General features: G+C 35.2%; 1 protein-coding gene across 4 annotated transcripts in view; it reads left to right on the top strand.

The window, feature by feature from the left end:
* Window positions 1-22,576, top strand: part of DMD (dystrophin) — a 2,197,254-nt gene that overhangs the window by 965,934 nt on the left and 1,208,744 nt on the right. For all 4 annotated transcript variants that reach the window (XM_032883124.1, XM_032883125.1, XM_032883122.1 and 1 more), the window contains exons 34-37: window positions 972-1,142; window positions 14,985-15,164; window positions 15,469-15,597; window positions 17,163-17,333. In XM_032883124.1, coding sequence (XP_032739015.1) covers window positions 972-1,142; window positions 14,985-15,164; window positions 15,469-15,597; window positions 17,163-17,333 — 651 coding nt within the window. The remainder of the gene's footprint in view (window positions 1-971; window positions 1,143-14,984; window positions 15,165-15,468; window positions 15,598-17,162; window positions 17,334-22,576) is intronic.

Here is a 22,576-nt window from a genome sequence, read left to right as displayed (position 1 = left end):
ACTGAGCCACTCAGGCGCCCCATATGGCTGGATTCTTATATATTCGTGTGTGTGTGTGCGGGGGGGGGGGGTTTGCAAATGTGATAGTGTGTGTGTACAGACAGATAGATTGATAGAGTGAACAGAATAGTTTCTGGGCTTTTTATTAAACCAACCAACCTAGACCCTGAACACATTGTGTTCAGATTGTAGGCCCATCTAGAAAGGTGGTGGAAAAGTACAAAGATGTTAATCCTCCATGTGAGAATGTGGAAGAATTTGATTTTGAAGGTTTTTAGTTCTGGACACTGAGAACTAGAACACAAAATCAGGCCATGATTTTTTTCTATTAATAAGGGTGAAAATTTTGTTTTGGAATTTATTTATTTTTTTTACCCCTTTTGGATGGTAAAATGTGTTTAAAGGGGAAGTGGCTTATTCTTCATATTATTTCTCCACAGAAGTAAGACATTTTACAGATACAATGACAATAAAATTGACCATTTTAAGTATTACAGAAATAATTTTGCCTCTTGAAAGAAACCATATTCTTTCTCCATTTTGATTTCTTACCAATAAGAGCAACCTCATTTGTCTATAGAGGATTGTAAACTTTGCCTATCCATTTCACAGATGACTCAAGGCTTTCTAAAAGAAATCTGTCATTTCTTCAGTTGTACTTATATCATTCACTATATTTAAAAAATGTGACCATAAATTATTTGTATTTGTACTAAAGAAAATAATTACAGCTTTTTTTTCCCCTACTTGATACAGGACACAGTTTTTGGAGAAAGGATCTCATCTTTCCTAGACTATGTTTATTCACCATTAGTACTGAGACTATGTGGTTTTTCTAAAATACTATTTTTAAAATGTAAGAAAAAGGTTGTTTTAAAACGACAGAAATATTAAAGTTCCTATTAAGTGCCTATACCTAAACCTGAATTGAAGGAGTAAACTAAATTACATTTTATTATCATTCTTTTCAGGTGACAGAAAGAAAGCAACAGTTGGAAAAATGCTTGAAATTGTCCCGTAAGATGCGAAAGGAAATGAATGCCCTGACAGAATGGCTGGCAGCTACAGATATGGAACTGACGAAGAGATCAGCAGTTGAAGGAATGCCTAGTAATTTGGATTCTGAAGTTGCCTGGGGAAAGGTAAAACCCATATCACCCAAGGTTATTTTTAACATACAAAGAAACATACAGTAATGTGAGTTTATAAGGAGCTATTAATGTGCAACAGTAGTGGAAATATAAGCATTATCTTGCTTCACTTTCCCTTTCCTTGGAAATTCATCAGTAACTCTTAATTCTATGTATTTCTGAATCATGGTAAAACTAGTGGGCAGCTTTAGCAAGAATCTCCCCAAAGCTTGTTTAGAATTAGGTATATAAGTCCTTAAAAGCACATTCATCATTAGTCAGAAAATGAATCCAAAGATGAGATTCAGTGTTCCCTAGCTTGCATCAGGCAGGCTGCTCACGGCCCCCATCACTATGACCAGGGCAGGGATGTAGAGACTGCAGATGGTTGCGCTGGTTAGGGCTTGAAAGAGTAGCAGATTGCTGATTTCATAATTTAAAAAAAAGAAGTCTCAAGGGGTCCATGCAGCCCCTGTCATTTCTACCGCTAAAGAGCCTAGACTTTCCTTTGATCCGAGCTGCTAAGTTCTTGCTCTGTCTCTTGACAACCAGTCAGATATTTTTGCTCAGCTAAATTGTAAGGTCAGGGCACTTATAGCTTCATATTTTTTTCCAGTTGATTCATTACTAGATTACTTGAAAGTGCATTGATATAAAGCAAACAGCCGATATTAATAATGTATTTTCACCTTAAACTTTGCTGACACATTGGACCTTTAAAAAAAAATTATAGCTGCACTCTACCCCATTGTTTTTTTTTAAATTAGTGAACACTTGCCTGTATCAGCGAGATGTTAAAAAGAACTGTGCTTTATTTTTAATTCAACAAAGCTATTTAAATTATCCAAAGTTGGGAAATTTTAATTGCATTATGTAAAAATTTATGATCATACATTTCCACCAAAACTGAAAGCTAATTTTCTCTATGTAGATTCTGAAGACCAGTAGATGTAAAATGTTGTTACATAAATATTTTTCAAGTAAATAGTAGTGAATGATTTATTCTTCTTCCCTCTCCACATAGATTTGTTGGTAGAGATAAGATACTGAATTGCATTTATTAGCTCAGGATTGTATATGTTGTGAGAATATTTTAGTAACAAGTACAGAGGGTACAGTCTAAAAATTAAATGGCCTTATTTTCTTTCCTTATTAGCCAAATAAGTATTATATTTTGTGTGTGTGATCATTTGGTTTGAACCAATGGCAATCATATACTTAGATGCAGGCTAGGCTGCTGTAAGAAACAAGCAAAAAGTATCATGGCTCCAAGAAGATAGCAATTTATTTCTATCTCACTTAAGATAATTTTGGATAGGGGAAGTAGTTTTACTCCATGAAATTCTCTCAAGAAGCAGTTCCCTTTTATTTCATTGCTCTGCAGTCCTCTGGTTATTAGTATTCTCATGGCAAAACTTGCTCACCACCACACCTCCCTCCCAGCCCACGAAAGGAAGGGAAAACTGGAAGTGGAGGGCACCATCTCTCTCTTAAAGATGTTATAAAAGTTCCGTGCTTTATTTTACCCATCTTTCATTACCAGAAGTTAGTCACATGATCATATTTAGCTTCCAGGGAAGATGGCAAAAGATGGGTCCTAACTGGGTGGACAATGTGTTCTACTAAAATGATGAGTAAATTGTGTTTGAGAAAGAGAATACATTCTGGGGAACACGTAGCAGTTTTGGCCACAGCAGTATCATCCCTGCATTTTGCATCATAAGATAAAGGTAGAGAAATACCAGGGCCTCTGACTCCTGGTTTTGGCTCAAATCATGATCTCAGGGTCCTGGGAAGAGTCTACCCCAGAGTGGAGCCTGCATAATATTCTCTCTCTCTCCCTCCTGAACTTTGCTGGTGTTCTCTCTCTCTCTCTCTCTCTCTCTCAATAAATCTTAAAAAAAAAAAAAGGTAGAGAAAGACCTCCACCATCTGTTTCTCTTTATAAAAACCCATGTCCTACTGATGACAGTTTCTACTGTTAAGTTCTCATAAACGAACAAGAAGGCCCAGACCGTACTTACGATCTATTAGAGGATGAAATAGAATAAAACATGCAGGGGCAAGTAGTAGTATGTGCAGAGGATGCATGAAAATCATCTATGCTTTCTTCTCAGTTACCCTCCCCTTAAAACACCCTCCCCTTCAAAATATCTCTGATTGTTCATACCCAATTTAATGGGTATATTAGTTTGCCAGGTCTGCTGTAACAATGTTCCACAGATGGGTAGATTAAACCTCAGAAATTTTTTTTTTCCCTGTTCTAGAGGCTGTGAGTCTGAGGTCACAGTTTTGGCAGGGTTGGTTTGTTCTGAGGCCTCTCTTCTTGGCTTGTGAGTGGCTGTCTTCTCCTGTCTTATACAATCTTCCTTTTGTACTTGCCTGTGCCTAAATTTCACTTCTTATAAGGACACTAGCCAAACTGGATTAGGACCCGCTATGATGACTTTATTTTACTTAATTGCCTCTTTAAATTTCCTGTCTCCAAATCTGATCACATTCTAAAGTCCTGGGGTTAGGATTTTGTCATGTAAATGTTGAAGGGACTCATTTCACCTTATAAGAGTGTGGTAGCTTTATAAATATAATTTGGAATGCTACCATAATGGCGCACAAAGTAATCGAGCTAAAAGTAAAGGGGATTTTAAAAATTCTGACTACAATGTACAACTGACTGAGGTCAAACTATGAAAGTCTGCCACACAAGAACTCTGAACTCCACAGTCCTCATAAGGTCATTGAGTAAGTCACCTAAGGAGATATTTTTGCATGAGCTTCACCAAAAAAATCTTTAAAATATCATATTATCATAAAATTCACTTGGCAAACAATTCTAGATTATTCTTCTCATATTAGAAGGATTGAGTGGTCTGGAGATATGTCAGCTTATTGGGTCCATCTGGAAAGTATTTTCCATAAACTAAAGAGCAATATTATTTTCAGATCCAATAGGAGAAAAGTATGGAAAAGTGACATTTCTTTTTTTATATAATAATTTACCACCTTTTCTGGATCTTTCAAATCACTAATCTGCTAATAATATGCTCTAAGACCCCTTAGTGGTATAGGAAAACTACACACATTTGCATCCAAATTACATAATTTGTTTAATGAATTCACTTGGAAGGTGCTGAGAGCTTTTTAAAAACTCACAGTCATATAGTAAAAGACATGTGACCTACAGATCTAAAGCAGTCACATTTATGATAATTGTTTAAGAGGAAAAAAAATCAAACTCATGCATGAAACCCCATGATTCCTTAGTACCTTCTGGTTTCACATGCTGTCTTGGTAGATGGAGAACTTGACTCCAACTGTTAGTCTTGTCTGCTATTTTAAAGGAGAAATGTCACTTTTTTTTTTCAAAATAATTTGAGTATTCATTTAAATGCAATACATTGAATGTACTTGCCAATCATTCCAAGTATTTTTGACTTGGAGAAAATTTGAATATGTAGAGTCAGTTTATTTTTAAAGTGTTTCATTTATTTCTACTGAATTTCTTTAAGTTATGTTGATCTAAGAAAACTATTTATTTATATATAAAATATTCAAATGTCTAAATAAAAATCTTATACATCAAATTTAGTTACTAATGAAGTATTTACTTGACCTTTAGTTTATTCAAACAGAGCATACCTTCAAATATATTGACTACAATTAAATCCTTTGAGTTTTACTTCTACTTTATTTTCTTAATTATTTTATTTATTTACTTGACCCTGGGATCATGACCTGAGCCAAAGGCAGATGCTCAATCAACTGAGCCACCCAGGCACCCCACTTCTACTCTATTTTAATTACACTTATTTATTGTGTATCTAGTTCCAGAAAACATTATTTAGAGTGGCTTATAGAGATACACATGATTCATCTGGTCAAGGACAAATAAATTAGAAAACTAGAGAAAGGGAAAATTACAGTAGGAAACTTTGCACAGAAATATGTCCAGAATATCCCATGGAGAATAGAATAGACAGAGGAGATTAAAGCCTCAAAATCTGGCACCAAGCTGGGGTGCCTGGGTGGCTTAGTGGGTTAAGTGTCTGGCTCTTGGTTTCAGTTCAGGTCATGGTATCAGGGTCATGAAATCAAGCCCTGCACTGGGCTCTGTGCTGAGCACAGAGTCTGCCTGAGATTCCTTACCCCTCCCGCTCCCTTCCCCTCTTGTCCTCCCTTGGAGTTCACTTGTTCTCTCTCTCTCTCTCTCCCTCAAATATTTAAATAAATAAAACCTTAAAAATATTTGGCACCAAGCTTAGTATTGGGCAAAATAAAAAGTCAACATACTTTTTTTTTTTCCTGTGCTAAGAACAGTTAACCTGAGATGTATTCAGTTAACATTTTTTAGGTGTACAATACTGTATTGTTAGCTACAGGCAAAACATTGTACAGCAGATCCCTAGAGTTTATTTATTCATCTTGTATAACTGAAATGGAAGTAAACATGCTTCTGAGATTCAAAGTGTTCAATTTATTAAAACTATCATTAAAATAGTTTCAGTGTACTAGTGAGAGTGTTTTTCTAAAATTTACATACAGAGGAAAAATTAGGATCATAAGTGAGATAGCACCTTGATTAATATTCTTATAATAAACATAATAGAAAGGTTTATGTTGCCATTTTTCTCTGAGTATGCTTCCGTGCAAAACCAATGCCATGAGCCTGACCCTGGACTTTCCATGTCTTCTTCATGAATATCAGGAGTTTGGCACTGTAGGGTCCTTTTGATAGGCCAACGACATTGTAAAAGTGAGTTTTCCAAAAAAAAATCTCTTGTTTAGGTTTTACTCCTGCTCCACATTCTGTAGTCACATGTCAGAAACCATAGGTGTTAGAACACATAACTCTCCCAAAGGATACTGAGTACTATATGAAACATTTCAAGATGTTTAAAAGTATGATCTACTTGGGGAAGACTGTGAGCCTGTGATCTCTTAGGTATCTCAGATCAGATATTTGGTGGTCTCAAGATGAAAAAAAATGAGAGAAGTTCCAGAAATAACTAGGGTGGTGGTAAGGCTGATTAGCTGGAGGCACAGCTGGAAGCAAGAAAAACTGTCCTGTCAGCTCCCACCATATGCTCATGTTTCCACATTGCAGTTACAAGGGAAAAAATGAATACATTTAAAAGGTAGTCTAAAGTTTTAAACGGTAAAAAAAAAATAATTAACAGGAAGCAGACATTTTAGAGTAAGAACAAAAATGAGACAAAAGTTTAATATGGGAATTGAAGTTACACTGTTAATGCTAATTTGAAATTCCTAAAGCTCAGTAGCCCCTTCCCTGTATTTTGAAATTCAGACAGTCTCCCTCCATTAGAGTGGTGATAAAGAGGGAAAAATTAATATTAAGATTTTGAGGGATGCCTCTGTGGCTCAGCTGGTTAAGCATCTGACTCTTGATTTTGGCTCAGGTCATGATCTTAGGGTCTTGAGATTAAGTCCCATGCTGGGCTCTGAGCTGGGTGTGGAGCCTGCTTAAGATTCTCTTTCTCCCTCTGCCCCTTCCTGCCCTGTGCTGGATCTCTCTCTCTCTCTCTCTCTCTCTCTCAAAGAAAAAAGATTTTGAAAGAGTAGATCACTCCTAGCTGCATGGTCTGGACAACAGAGATAGTTTGAGGAAATTGTAACTGTCATGTTTATGATGGTTTCAGGATCAGGCATTTTCCCCCTTCATCCCTTACAAATCTCTGTTAAGGGAGTTTGCCAGGTTGAGATCAGAAGCACTGATGTCTATAGAGTAGAAAGAGACACAGTGGAAGGAAATGGTAAGATGAACTACAAAAGATTAGCAGCACCTGGGGATTTTGAGTACCAGTACTGCAGAGGATCTCTGAGCTGTCACGACAGCTTCTATCTTCTTGGACTCATGCATGGGCATTAACAATTTCGTTTGCCAAGAGAACAAGGAAAAATGTGTGTTTTGTTCACTGGTGTTTCCTCTGCACATAAAATAACAATGACTCATAGTGCATGCTCAATAAATAACCATTCAATAAAATAAATTGTAAATTAAGAGATGACAATTAAAACATAATGGCAAAGCAATTTTTTTGAGAGAAGAGAAGAATGCTGATGTGCTTCTAACATTATGGTAAGTTTTAAAACAAATGGGAATGTGAACAATCATCCAGTCAAATACTCCCATTTTATAGATGCAAAAGGGCCTGGCACAGAGCAAATCTGCAATTGAAATCCAGTACTATCTTTGATTTCATTAGCTTTTTCCCACTATAATTGTCGTTGGAAGTTGTATTTTCTAGTAATTTGAAGGTAATCTAATTCTAAGGTGACAAAAAGTTGTCATTCACAATAAGAAAAACATACACAATGACTAAATTTAAAGTGCAGATTAAATAAATCTGTGTAAAAATAACCAAATGAAAATCCTGTGTGCATTTGTCTTGAAATCACTTTGATTAGTTGGATATAAGTCAGCTGATTCTCAATATCCCATTATGGCTTCAATTATTTAGCACATGAATTGAGTACAAAAATAACTGTAGGAAAGTAAATAATTATGTTATTAAATAGAAGTTTATATCTCTGATGATCATTATGTTTGGAAAATGTAAGCTTCAGCAAAGTTTAATCTATATTTTATAATTTAATTTATTCATTAAATTAATGTTAATTATTTTAATTTATATATAATATATATATTTAATATATATTTTCTGATTTAACCACTAACAGATTTCAAGTATTCCCAATTTGGTTTCAGTAGTGAAAAATTCAAAGCCACTTACATAATTCAGCTACGTGAAAGCCCTTTTAATATTCACAGTGTTATATAAAAATTAAAATGATCAAATATAATTCCATGGAAAATTATTTTGGTTCCTTAATACTTTAAATCCATCAGCTTTTAGGATATTTCCTATCTCCTATTTTTCATAAATTGACCATTAGATTTTATTAACAGTATCGTCAGGATACCAAGAGTTGCCTGAAAGAATCATACATACACACAAATGTTGAATTCAGTTGTGTTAAATAATGCAAAATAATTGATGTCTAGATAGCCACTTATGTAACAAGTCATTGTGATTTTCACTTTGATTTAAGGGACATATTTTTATAGCATTCAACATGAGGAAGAACAGTGATGAGTTTTCTCAGTTATCTTTCTGCTGTCACTTCAGTCCTAAAATTTAGTGACAATCACCCAATAAAATACTGTGACAGAATGCATCATTTTGTTTGCCAATTGGTTCTCAGCATTGGCTGCACATTATAATCACCTGGGAATATTTAAAAGGCTATCAGTACCTGGAGCCTACCCCTAGAGATTATGATTAAATTGGCCCAAGTGTGGTCAGTGTCTAATAATTCAGCAAAGTTTGTGAACCACTAGACAATGCAATACAAGTACTCTTATGAGATCTACATTCAGTTTAGTCAGCCATGTCCTGTATTTTTTTTTTAACAATTACCATTCACAGTTTAAAGAGATGTGGCCTCTGGTCCTAGATTATCTGGATAATTGCTTCAACTCATCACTCCTCTTAGCTATAAAAGCATGAGAACTATTACTTATTTCTAAAGTCTGTTACACTATCATCCCCATGAAAAATTACGTATCTTTTTTTAAAGCAAGCATAGTAATTTATCTGTGAAGTGAAATAACACTAGCAGACCATTAACTTGGTACAATGAATGCATCAAGCAGCTGTTACTTAGAAAATAGAACATTTGTTAAATGCCATTGGAGTCACTATTCACTGTCATTATAGTTATAGCTGTAATTTCTGTTCTACACATTCTGCTTTCATGAAATTCTTCTTTAATAGACAATACATTATTAATAAAAAGTCAATACACTTTGCCATAAAATCCACTATTTAATGTTTTATGTTCTTTTTGAATTTATCATTATATTATTCCTTCACAGTAGCCTAATAATAGAATGTGTCCTAAACCTCTAACCATGACAGAAATGTAGGGACCTGCAAAAACATTATCATATTTTATTGCATTTAAGACATTAGATTGTATGATACACCATTGATTTAATTACAGCTGTTGTAGATCAAAAGAAACACCACCTTAAACATAAATACAAATTCTAAGTGTCATGTCAGTTTCAGAATCTTAATATGTGATTGCAATAATGTAATTTTTAAATTTTCTTCCCATAACTGTATTTTGTACCTAAAGGTGAAAGAACCCTCTCCCATTCTTGATGACCAGAAATGGTATAATATTTATGTAGACTGATTAAATGCAGAATCCACTTGGGGAGGGGAGCCTTTTAAAATATCCTTTTGGGTGTATTAGTTAACCCTTCATCCAGATGAGAGGGAACTTGAATACGAGGTTAAGAAAGAGCTGAAATAAACAAGAATTTAGTAGCATCTTAGTAAAGGGAGAAAGAGATATAGAAATGGTATTGTGGCTCCTTTTCTTTTTTAACTAGATGTGCGGCTGAATGAAATACAACCTATGGGCAGGAGACACAGAGTTTAAAAAGGTTGGGGATGGGGAATGGGAATGATAGGAAGTCAGAGAACTTATCCTGAGAATCTAAATCACTGGGAAATTCCAGGAAGACTTTTGGAAGCCATTGGACCTCTGAAAATGTGAGAGATCAAGCCCAAGTGTGCTATGTTTCTCTGCCCCTGTTAGAAAATAGTTGCGGATATGTTTCTGGGGGATCAGATAATTAATTGATCTTACACTTTTTACTATGTCACCTTTAAATAATTCATCTTACACTTTTTTACCATTTCACCTCTAATAAAATTAACAAAAGTGTTTCCATCACATGATGATGTGATCATTAGAAACCAACAGAATGAGTTTTCCCATCCTGCTATAACCCATCAGTGAAATGAATTGGTAAGCTGATGGCTGAATCTTGGACCTCGTGCCATTTTAAATTAGATTCGAGTGATTTAACTTTCAGATATGAAGAATGAATCAGAATGTATTTCCATCCTTTACTTAAACACATGGATATCTTTATTAGGAGAAGTTAACCTATGCCATCCCTTTTTTATTATAAGGAAATTGGAATAGACTTTGAAAATTGCTATGGCTAGGAAGAAGTCAACAACAAATTTATGTCTTTGAAATCATGGAAATTAGTGTTTAATATTTTGACTGTATGCTGGAGCTGGTATCAAATGTTACAAATTAAACATATGGACAGTAAAAGTATGTTAGATTTTATGGCAGTTAATATTTAAACCGAGTTCTACTCTTAGCTGATATTTTTCCTGTGTCATTAAAAACCCCAGGTGCCAAGCATGTATTTGACATTAAGCTGCTGGTGAAACTCCTGGAACTGGACTTATGGCCATGTCATAGGTCAAAATAAAAGGGAATGTGCATAATTCTGTTTGTTTTTGTTTTTGTTTTTGTTTTTTTACTCAGCCTTAAAATCAGCCCTAGAAGCTATCACATTACCACAAGATTGAAAAAAACAAAACAACAAAAAATAACAAACCTAAAAGTTGAGTTATGACTTCATCATTCAGTCACTGAATTTGAACTTTGTCCATTCAGAAGGGTAGACCTGTCAGAACCTTCTCTATCCCTCACCCAGCATGTCAGCCAAAGAAGACATGAATGCTAAGGATTAGACTGGATGTCTTTCTCCTCATTTCACCAACCCCTTAAAAAACTACATCCCTTAGAGAGGCATGAGTGACGGTATGCAAAGAATGGCCAAAACAGTAGTTGGAGTTCAGTCCAGTAATTCAGTTCTCAATACATTGACAAGTATAGACATTCTTATGGTATGGGAAACTAATAGAACTGGGAGAATGGTTCTATTCTTTTAAGTTTCCAGTAAATACTCCATATTTTTCTTTTTGTGGCTGTTGATTCTTTTTTTTTTAATTTTATTTTTTTTCAGTGTTCCAAAATTCATTGTTTATGTACCACACCCAGTGCTCCAAGTAATACATACCCTCCATAATACATACCCACCACCAGGCTCACCCAACCCCCCACCTCTCCTCCCCTCCAAAACCCTCAGTTTATTTCTCAGAGTCCACAGTCTCTCATGGTTTGTCTCCCCTTCCAATTTCCCCCAACTCACTTCTCCTCTCCATCTCCCCGTGTCCTCCGTGTTATACCTTATGCTCCATAAGTAAGTGAAACCATATGATAATTGACTCTCTCTGCTTGACTTATTTCACTCAGCATAATCTCATCCAGTCCTGTCCATGTCGATACAAAAGTTGGGAATTCACCCTTTCTGATGGAGGCATAATCCTCCATAGTATATATGGACCGTATCTTCCTTATCCATTCGTCTGTTGAAGGGCATCTTGGTTCTTTCCACAGTTTGGCAATTGTAGCCATTGCTGCTATAAACACTGGGGTACAGGTGGCCCTTCTTTTCACTATGTCTGTATCTTTGGGGTAAATACCCAATAGTGTAATTGTGGCTTTTGATTCTGACCTTCATATTTTCTGGATTGATTGGCACTTGATCCAATCCTTAATGGTGAACTTCAGTTTCAAGTATCACCTCTTCCTTAAAGCCATTCATGCTCATCCCAACCATGACTCATCTTTCTCAAACAAGTACTTTCTACTATGATACCAAATACTTGATTGCACTTTAGCCTTTCTCTGCAGCTACATGGGTAAAATTAAAGCAGGATATGCAAAGACTACTTCTTTCTACTCTCTGGCAGTGAATGGCACAGTACAGAGTGGATATTAAGCACCAAAAGCAAATTCACTAATTGATATTTTATTGAGACCTGCAGAAAGTCAGATCAGTGTATTTTTTGAAGTCTAAGATAATAATATTTTAAAGTCATATTTTAATTTAAAATAAATCTGTTATATACTTGAAACTAAGGTAAAAATACTTTTGTTGGAAAAATAAAAATCTGTTCAATGAGCGCAATATTTTTCCTAATGAAAAATAGCATTTATTTAATACCAGTTTGTTCTTGAATCCCAAATATGAAGATTTAACTCAAGGATTTCTTTTATGGTAAGAAAAAAGAGTGAATCACTTTTGGGGCTATTATCACCATGATGATTACTGTTTTTTGTTGTTGTTGTTGTTGTTGTTGTTGTGTTCATCATGTCTTTGAGGGCTGTCTTAAAATACTAGGGAAGCTAAAGTGATACTCGTGATCATCTACATTTCCTATTTTATTCTTTTCATGAACTGAATGAAGTATCCCTGTATATTAAACATTTTCTCTTGAAAATTAGCTATAGAATTTTGGCAGATGTTTAATCCATGGTAGTTGGTTGTGATCCATGAACTTTTTGCAACAATATTTCCTAAATTCAAAATTTCTAACCCTTCTGAGATCTGGAAATTTCCATTGCCTTTAATTGCATTGCCTGGTGTAGAAGAGACAGATGTCTGTGTATATAACTTTTTATATCAAAGCTAAAACAGTGTCATCTTTAAGACATTTTAAGAGATAATTACCAATCCAAATACAAAGTAAGATTCAACTTTGTGAGGTGTTATCTTTGCAAATACATAATCTCTGGTGACAAGCCACTAGTCTGGAATGAATGCAGGAAGAAGGGCATGTTCATTTGCCTGTCTTTCCATATCTTTGACAAATACATCTTGAGTATAAGTTTTATAATGACAGAGACATTCTCTGTCATTTTATTTACAGTACCAAGAATAATGGCTACCATATAAGGTTGTAAAGGTCGTGTTCTACACAAGGATGCAGATGAAAGGAATAAAATCTAGCCCATGAGCACTCACAAGTCAAGCTCCAGAAGGGCTGTTTTCATGCCAAGGAGGCATTTCTCATAATTTCCTTAAAGACATTAAGTAGAATCACCTATGTCATTGTTACAACAGTGATGCCTTTAGTAGGAGCTCAGTAACATTTATGATTGCTAAAGAAGGAATTCCTTCTATGAACAGCTGGCTTTACCCATGCACTACAGATGACAACTGCATTACAGATAACCCTCTACACGGTAGCCAATAAGTACATTTGGCAATAATTACTCGAATTTCAGATACTTGTCTATTGAAAAAGAAAAACAAAAATACAAAAGATTGTCTTGGGATAGGAGAAACAGTATCTTTTGTGCACAAATTACTTTATACAGTCTTTTTACCAGATTTATCACCCCTATTTATGTGATGTGAGAGGCAAAAACAAAATGCATACACATAGTGATTTTGAGTTCAACAGACCTGATGGTGTGAAGGATAGGCAGCTACAGAGCATCTACGAATTAAAGATGAGGTACAAGCTGGCTTCAAAGAGACCCTCACTCTCAGTCTCACTTACTTGGCCCACCTCTGTCACTCTCTGTGCGTGTTTCATTTGCCTCTTTGCACATGAGTTCCCTCCTCTTTCTTACTGTTGCTCCTCCCCAGTGATTTTGTCTTACTCTGACTTTGGTTTGCTCTGGTGAAGATATCAATTCCATTTCTAAATGCCTGAGCTGGTGTGTTATCACATTCTCTGTATCTTTTAGTTAAACTTCTTGTGAGGGGTGCCTGGGTGGCTCAGTGGGTTAAGCCTCTGCCTTCAGCTCAGCTCATGATCTCGGGGTCCTGGGATCGAGCCCCGCATCGGGCTTTCTGCTCAGCAGGGAGCCTGCTTCCCCCTCTCTCTCTGCCTGCCTCTCTGCCTATTTGCGATCTCTCTCTCTCAAATAAATAAATAAAAATCTTAAAAAAAATAAACTTCTTGTGAGGTTCTGGTCTGGCTTACTCCGTAGTGAAATGTCCCACAACAGTGTGAGGGCAAGAAAGGGATCAGGGCAGAGGCCAAGAAGTGCAAGACGGTCACCTGGTCAGCCATGATACATCACCAGAAAAGGGCTGGGGTAGAGCTGAGTGTAAACTTTTATACGAGGATCAGTTTTTCTATCAACTTTCTATATACTTTCTAATATTAAATATGCTTGTTTTTAAATTTTGTAAATCAGGTCTTAGAAAGTGGTGGTGCTTTCTTAGGGGTTGTCATATTACCTCTTTATTTTCACAGACCTCTAATTGAAATTAAGTATTTTATTTTCAATTATGAATGTGAGCAGCAAACCCCAGTAATAGCTATAGTTCCTGCAACTTTGCCACCAGTGAAAATGGCAGATAATTCTATATCATATTCTATTCATTGTCTATATTTCAAGACACCAGTTATATTCATCACTACTTTTAAATTACTCTAAACATCTGCTGCTAGATTATTATAGTTGCATACATTAGGAAAGAACACAGATATTACTATCTTACAGGTTTTAAAAAGATATTTTGTATATTATTTTCCAATAGAACTCCTTTCCTTTAAAATCCAGTGGACTCAAGTTTATTTTTTTAATATTATTATGAGAAAGAGTCCTTATGTTTCACCAGATTCCAAATAGGTTTGTGGCACCAAAATGCTGAAAATTTCTTTTGTAGAAATACAAGAGCACACTAATTGCTAAATTTTCTAAAAGCCATTGCTTATTTGTGGATGAGGTTTCTGAGGTCTGTCTTCACCTAGTATATTTACAAATTAAGTAAATATAAATATGTTCAGATGGACAATATATATGTTTATCTGTTAGGTGTAAATAAATAAATAGAAATAAATATAAATAGAATAAATAAATAGAAATTCAACATGCTTCTGTGTGTGTGTGTGTGTATATATATATATATATATATATATACACACACACATATCCAGATAAATAGATATAGATATATGCTTATATATGCCCAACAAGGATACTACAATGCATATGGTAGGATTTTCATCATTCATGAAGACATATGGAAGGTTTAAATCATTGAAAAATCTTACTGTAGTAACTATACACACAGCCATTTCAAAAACATTAAATCTAAAGACTACCATATATGAATTACTCCAAGCTCAAATACTGTCCTTTTCACAGGCTACTCAGAAAGAGATTGAAAAACAGAAGTTTCACCTGAAGAGTGTTACAGAGCTAGGAGAGGCCTTGAAAACGGTTTTGGGCAAGAAGGAGACCTTGGTGGAAGATAAATTGAGTCTTCTGAATAGTAACTGGATAGCTGTGACTTCCCGTGCAGAAGAATGGTTAAATCTTTTGTTGGTAAGAAAAGAAGCTAGAGGATTTTCAACCCCTCTCCATTATGAGAAGGAAATTATGTATGCTTTGAATAATAATATCTATGTCTGCAAATTCCTTAACTTCACATGAATGGTGGCTCTTAACACCTATAACTATATTTTAATATTTTGCTATGTGTCTGCTGTATTTTATATGGAGATCACACCTAAGTGTGATTTGACAGATACTATTCTTTTTACCTTTCAACATTATAGAAAGTATGACAAATCTTTTAAGAATATTGTCTAACCAGTATTATGTCATGGTATATCTCTATAAAATTAAGGAATACCAGAAACATATGGAAAACTTTGACCAGAATGTGGATTACATCACAGACTGGATCATTCAGGCTGAAGCACTTTTGGATGAATCTGAGAAAAAGAAACCTCAGCAAAAAGAAGACATACTTAAGGTAGCAAATAAAATATTATGAAAAGTAATTTTCTAACTGTACACCAATCATGTCAGTAATCAAGGAGTTATTAATAAGAGTGAATAAAGTTCTTCCTTTCATCCTTCCTCCCTCCCCTCCTACTTTCATACCCTCCCTACTTTCTTAACTCACATGGGAGTTAATGACTTTGAAGAGTTTTATAATCTGGATATCTGTCCATATCCACCTCTCAGCTAATTACACAAAACTTAAACACCAATGACAAAGAGATTCCAGAATTTATTTTGGTGTAATTTTGCAAATTCCTGCCCATTTGACTACTTCGTGTGTTCTTATATCTAACATAAGGATTAGTTTCCCAGTATCATTCACAGCCTATCTGAGTCAACACCTGAAATCCAATCATCTGGACATTTTGCCTGTGCAACATCCAAATCTTCATAATTAGTAACAGTACTGAGCTTATATAAATCTGGATGTTTTTATTTTTTACTATATGTAAAGTAAACATGGCTTCGTGTTCTCTCTTTGTATATCAAAACCAATTATTAGGATGTCCTGAGTCATCTTTCAGAAAGGCAACTTAATCTTCATTAAAAAAAAAGATACCTATAAAAGGATATGAGAGGTATAATGTGCGAATTTATCTTATTGATGCTATGTTAATCTCTGTTTGATAACATCTTTCTCAATTAAATAGGAAGAGTTGAATTTTAGCAAATTTCATTTAAATTAGTGATTCCTTATTTTGTTGTGCCGAAATAATAGTATTTAACTAGTGGGTTGCTAGTTAAAGAACACTCAAAAATTATAGTTTCTGTCTGAACAATGCATTTGTTAATGTTAAAGAAATTGCTATTTTCCAAAGATTATAATTCATTTTTAATGAAAAACTATTGATGTATTTCAGGCTATCCCTAAAACACATTTACTCTGTTGTGTGTACCTTATCTTGCTTTCTCTTGTCCTTCAATGTGTAGTTAAGGAATGCCATCTTACCGTGAATTTCCTCCAAGGTCTTTGAAATAATAGGACCTAAGTTATTTCACTTATACCCTCTCTGACCCCTTGAGTCAGGCAGAACCGTCTTCACTCCCTCTTTCAGTGACCAGAATCCTTATTTGTTGGAAAGTCCATTTTTTCCCCCATCATGCTCAGTAAAATAAAAGGGAACTCAGAAGTGTTCAGGAAGGAATAGAAAAATTTTCCTCAGCTACCTTTCCTTCTGAGGATATATTAAGGTTGTTCCACAGCTATGACATTGAGTTAAGATAAAATAAGACTAAATATAAAATATGATGGTTGTGGGCAACATAGAGAAGTCAGGAAAACATTCCTCATCCTTCCTCAGACTAAAAATAAACCTAGATCCAACTTAAACAGGGGCAGTGATCTATTTTCCTGAGATGGCACACATTCTCAGTCTTCTCCTCTATTTTCGGGAAGTTGGCTTTTTTCCTCCCTCTGTATTCCTCTGCATGTGCTTGTTCTTTCTTTGTCTTTCTCTTTCTCACTCTCTGGCTCTCTCTCAACTTCCATTTAATTACTAACTTCGAGCCCTGTCTCTTGCTCACGGAATATAGCGTTTAAAGGCTGAAATGAATGACATGCGCCCAAAGGTGGATTCCACGCGTGACCAAGCAGCAAAGCTGATGGCAAACCGCGGCGACCACTGCAGGAAAGTAGTAGAGCCCAAAATCTCAGAGCTCAACCATCGGTTTGCAGCCATTTCTCACAGAATTAAGACTGGAAAGGTAGGAAGATCTGCTCCAAGGTGGAAACTAGTGATAAATGATCTCTTGCGAAGGTTACGCAGTACTCTGAAGGGGGCAAGCAACCCTCACAGCAAGGTTTTCAAAAAGAAAATGAAGGCCAAAATGTATTTAAGGAAATTTTACCACTGAATCTCATGGGCGATCAGTCTCTCCCCACTATCCCCCACCAGTCTCCCTGTCTGTCTGTCTGTCTCTCTCTCTGTCTCTCTCTGTCATTTTTCCTTTTATGACACAGCTATTCTAGAATTGCATTCTGTACTGGTTTACTTATGTACTTTCAGGGGTAACCTTCAGCAAAGTAAAATAGCATGCTGCAGGCCAAAAACAACAACAAAAAAGCACAAAAGACATCCATCTAAGGAAAGCACTACTGACTAATCTTGCCAAATATAACATTGCATGTGTGTAATATGGATCAAATATCCAAAATGGGGCCTTGTACATCTCTTGCATGATCTAGGGTGTTTGTATCTCTTTATTGGTCGTGCACATGTGTGTATGTGTGTGTACTTAACTTGCTCTTGCTAATTGCCGATACTTACTGTGACGAAACCCATTAGGCTACAATAACATGCTCAAGCCATGAAAAAAAATAATCACAAAGCTTATATATCTTAATTTTGTAATTTTATATGTCTATTTATATTTATTCTATTTAATGAAGAACCAGGGAATATGGAACTTTTGCATGATAACCCTTTATATTTGTGTAATATTTAATGAAGACAAAATTTTTCCTAATAGGCAGCTTGCAAAAATACATAAAAATATATAAATCCAACTCTTTTGGGTTAGTGTTAAATTGCAAGGTAATTACCCCCAATTTTATAAAATGTCAATTGACACATTTTTCAATATGTGATATGCTTTCAAATACAAAAATGTATGTAAAATAAATATGTGTATTTACATATATAGATAATTGCTATAAATAATCTTAGATGAGAAAAATGTTTTTAGAAATATTTGTGAGAAAATATGATATAATGTAATACGTGAGGTAAGTGTCAACCCCTGGAATATACTTGAATATACTTGAATATTATTTTCAAGAATATGGATACCCAATAATAGCATGATTTACAATTACTATATTTTCTAACACATTCCAATGTATCACTGTTATATGTACTAGTATATATTTAAAAGCGTTTCTAAAATATATTGAAATGTGATATGAATTTCAAATACTTCATATCCACGAAACATAGTTATCCTTCAGAAATCGCTCTCCCAAAGCAGAAAAGGCATTAGCTTAACTTAATGCATTGTTGCTTCTTTGTAATGCTTAAGTTAACGAGTTAGTTTTACTCATTTATGTACTACTTTAAGGAAACTGTCCTCACCTGGAAAATATCTGAAAGGCTCCAAAATTTACTCTCACAGCATAGTTGGTTTTTAAAGAATTTACTCTGCTGTTTAAGACCATTGTTTTTACTTCTATGGATTATCATTAGAGTATGTAATATATAAACAACCAAAGGCTATTTCAGTCATCTTAAGAAATGGATGCTGGTACTTCATTATTGGGTTTTGTATTCTTCCTGCCATATATATCATTAAGCTATAGAGTATTTCAGAGAAAACAAGGTATTGTTTTCTTGATCCTTGCAACAGTAGTTTGAGACAAGTTATGTCACAGGATTGTGACTTGTAGATATTGACAGATGAATAGAATTCAGCCTGTATGATAGACTGCCAGACTTAGCATGGCCAAGAGAAGTCTGTGAATTTTCATCCTATGTTCCGTACACATCTGTCAGTTACTTCCATATGTCTTGCATTAGATGAGCCACTTGCTGCACTTCTTTTTTTGTCCTTACTGAAGAAAAGCATAAGAGATTTTAAATCAATATTTTCAATATATATAAATTAACAAAAGAATCACATTGTCACTTTTCCAAGTACTCCTTTTTCTCTAAATCAATAAAGATGACTGAATGTGATAGTGACCCCATTTGGGGGCTTTGAGAGATAATTATGCTCTATCATCATGATGAAACCAAAAACATGGAGATAAAGCTTATCTGACATTTTGCTGATTTTTTCATTGCATTGTGCTACTAAGTGTGGAAGTATACACGGGTGCAAAAGATACTTAAGAATATCTGTTTATGAACATAAACTTAGTCATTGTAGTCATCTGACATACTTAACACTAGTACATCTTCATGAAGATGTTCAATTAATGAGATAATTCCAGCAATCACATAGTATAATATGAAGAGCAGTAGACATAAAAGATGGAATCCGAGGTGTAATTTTGTCAGCATTAGGCAGAACATGTGATTTGTCTTAAATAATATTTATAAAATAAAGGAGTTAAACCAGATTAACACCACCCTCAGCCCCCAAGGATTATTATTTAGAACAGGACGTAAAAAATGGATAACAGGAGAGTTAGTGGATGGGTGGATTTCTTTTTATCTTTCTCCTTCTTGTCATAGGGTTCAAGAGATACAAGTTATGTACATAGAACATAGTGTAAAATTTCTAGTTTAGATTAGCTAAAATAAAGAGTAATTAGAGTAGCTCTTAATAGTTCTAAAGTTTGACAGTCCAGTGGTCTTTTGTTGATGCAGTAAGGAATTTAAAATAATGACCTGTACATGTGTTTGTTTACAGAGTAGGGTAATTTGGGAAGTGCTGGAATTCTTGGGGAGACTTGATCTCAAAGTCAAGCTCCTTATACAGTAGAGCTTATGTATGGTGAGATTGGGTTGGAGTATGCCCTTCTTATGTTTGAATCTATGGGCAGGTTTTACTTAAAAGAATAATCTGGAAGAAAATCTACAGTGATTAAATAAATTAAAGTAGGTTGGGAATATATATGGGTAGAAAATAGACTCAGTATAAGAACTCCACTTCAGGAACCTTTTAATGGTCAACTAGAAATGGCAGTTGAGCAGAGCAAAATTTTACCCTGAAAACTCACCAACAATCCCTGGATTCATTGTCTGATGAAGAATACAAAGTTTATGTCTCCTACAAGGACTGTTCATGACAAGAAATGAAAAATCAGGAAGGCAGTGAGCATTGAGGTCCTCAGTTTAGATTGGTTTAGAACTTGTCCATGAGATGCAGCTCCTTGTAGTGGTAACTTTTAACTATTGGTGAGGGGGAAAAAAAGGAAAAAGTTCTTAATTTCAAGCCACGAAACTTGCTTTCAATGTGGTCTTGGATGTGACATTTTACCTCTCAGAGCCATGTTTTTATCTAGAAAAGTAGCAAGATGATATCTGTCTTATCCTAACCTCAAGGTTGTGGTAAAAATTAAATGACTTAAGATATGTAAAAGCATACATTTAAAAAACCTACATGTTACTTTATAAATACAAAATGGTAAAAATAATTAATATCCTCAGTTATTTCCATCATATTATATGTTAGCCTTGAATGGCCAAATTTTGAGAATTGAGACAGAAATTGAAGGGAAAAATAAATGGAGGATTGGCTGATTTCTCCGTCTGGCCTCTGCTGGAAATGGGCTAGGCTCAAGAAGGTGTCTTTGATATTTCCATTGTAAGGACCAGCCTTATAGACTATCAAGTGGACCAATATAAGAAATACTAGAAAGTTCTGCTTGTCCCGAATATGACATGAAATGCCACCTCTTCCCATTTCATTTAGGTTGATTGGTAGTATCTGATTGCATTGACAAAGCTTAATCTCTCCTAATCTGCATGAAATCTGTTTGAGAAAATGACAGTTTTAATGGGCATGGTCAGAATTATAAAAATGAGCCAGGGGTAACTTCATCACCCTGGGTAAAGTCAGTGGAATCAATGGTCAAAGACAACATGTCTCAACTCTTTCTGTCTTAGGGATTCTGAACATGGTGGCATAGCAAGGTGATAGTGAGGAAGATACTGTCAGGAAAAGAAGATAACAAGAAACAGGTACATAGAGGGCAGAAATAAACTGACTACTCAGTACTGTTACTTATGGCATCTCTGCTTCTCTCCATCTTCTGAGAAGCCAAATTGGAGAGGGGAGTCTGCATTTTGGGAGAGGTAATTGAGGTAGAGCTTAAATGATTAATGCAGGAATGGTTGGGAAAATAGACCAATATGAATGATCTCTTAGCAGCAATGTGATATTTCATGTCATAATGTTTGGTTCTGTGGTATCTGTATTGCTAGCTAAGGAGTGATGAATTCAAAGAGCTTACTCTTTAATGGTGGAGCAAGGTATGTTCATGGATATTGGGCCAAGAATGAGTGTATGCTGAGTGAATTTAGCAGCCATTCTAGCTGCACAGAGGAGGTAGCAGTTCAGGATAACCTATGAAAAAGCTCAAGAGTATATAGAGTGTTCAGTGGAGAGTACATTCAGTTTACTTTTGAAATGTAGAGCATTGAGCGTGAAGCTTAGTTGTGGATGATAAGACTGAAGAGGATGATTAGACACAATGTGGAGAGGTCATGACAACTAGACTAATAGTTTATGCTTAATTCAGTAGGCAATGAGGAGTTCCTAATGTGTTTTTTTTTTTTCAGTGCACTGTTGAAAGGTTAGTCCAATAGTAGTTGTGAAGAGAATTCAACTGAATAATAACAGAAGTAGGGAAACAATTAGGAAGCCATGGTGATAATCTAGCTGGGAAACACTGAGTACCTCAAAGAAAGGGGTGTCTCTGGGAATGAAAAGGAGGTCATAGTGTAGAGCAGTGACTTTCAGACCTTTCTTTACTTGGAGGAACTGTTAAAACACAGATTGCTGTCTATCCCCTGCCCCTACTGCCCATAGAGATTATGATTCAGTAGACCTTGAGTGTGGCCTGATATTTGCATGTTTAAGAAGTTTCTGGATGATATCCATGCTAAGCATCTGAGAACCAGGTGGTCTACAGCTTCTCTATTTGAGAGCCAGTGGTCTCCACATGTTAAGAACTAACCTAAACTTAAATTATTACATGTGAGGGCCAAAAAAGATGGTGAACTGAAAAATGACTCAGGATTCAAGACTCGTTGAGTATGAGAGTCTACACCTGAGTTTCAAGAATAAAATATGCATCGAGATATTATTTATCACCTTATAATACTTAATTTCAAAATAGTGTTGACTAAACATTTTATCTAGCTAAGTCCTATTAATGTAGGCAATTACTTTGTTATAAGAGATTATGAAACTTATAATTTGCCTATTTAAATTGTCTTCATTTCTATAGAGCTGAAATGTTAAATTATTGGCACTGCAACTGGTACCAACCAAAAGAAAAG

This window comes from Lontra canadensis, unplaced genomic scaffold (genome assembly GCF_010015895.1).
Source record: "Lontra canadensis isolate GAN:19392208 unplaced genomic scaffold, GSC_riverotter_1.0 scaffold86, whole genome shotgun sequence".
Classification (NCBI taxonomy): domain Eukaryota; kingdom Metazoa; phylum Chordata; class Mammalia; order Carnivora; family Mustelidae; genus Lontra; species Lontra canadensis.
This window is presented reverse-complemented; position numbering and strand designations above follow the sequence as displayed.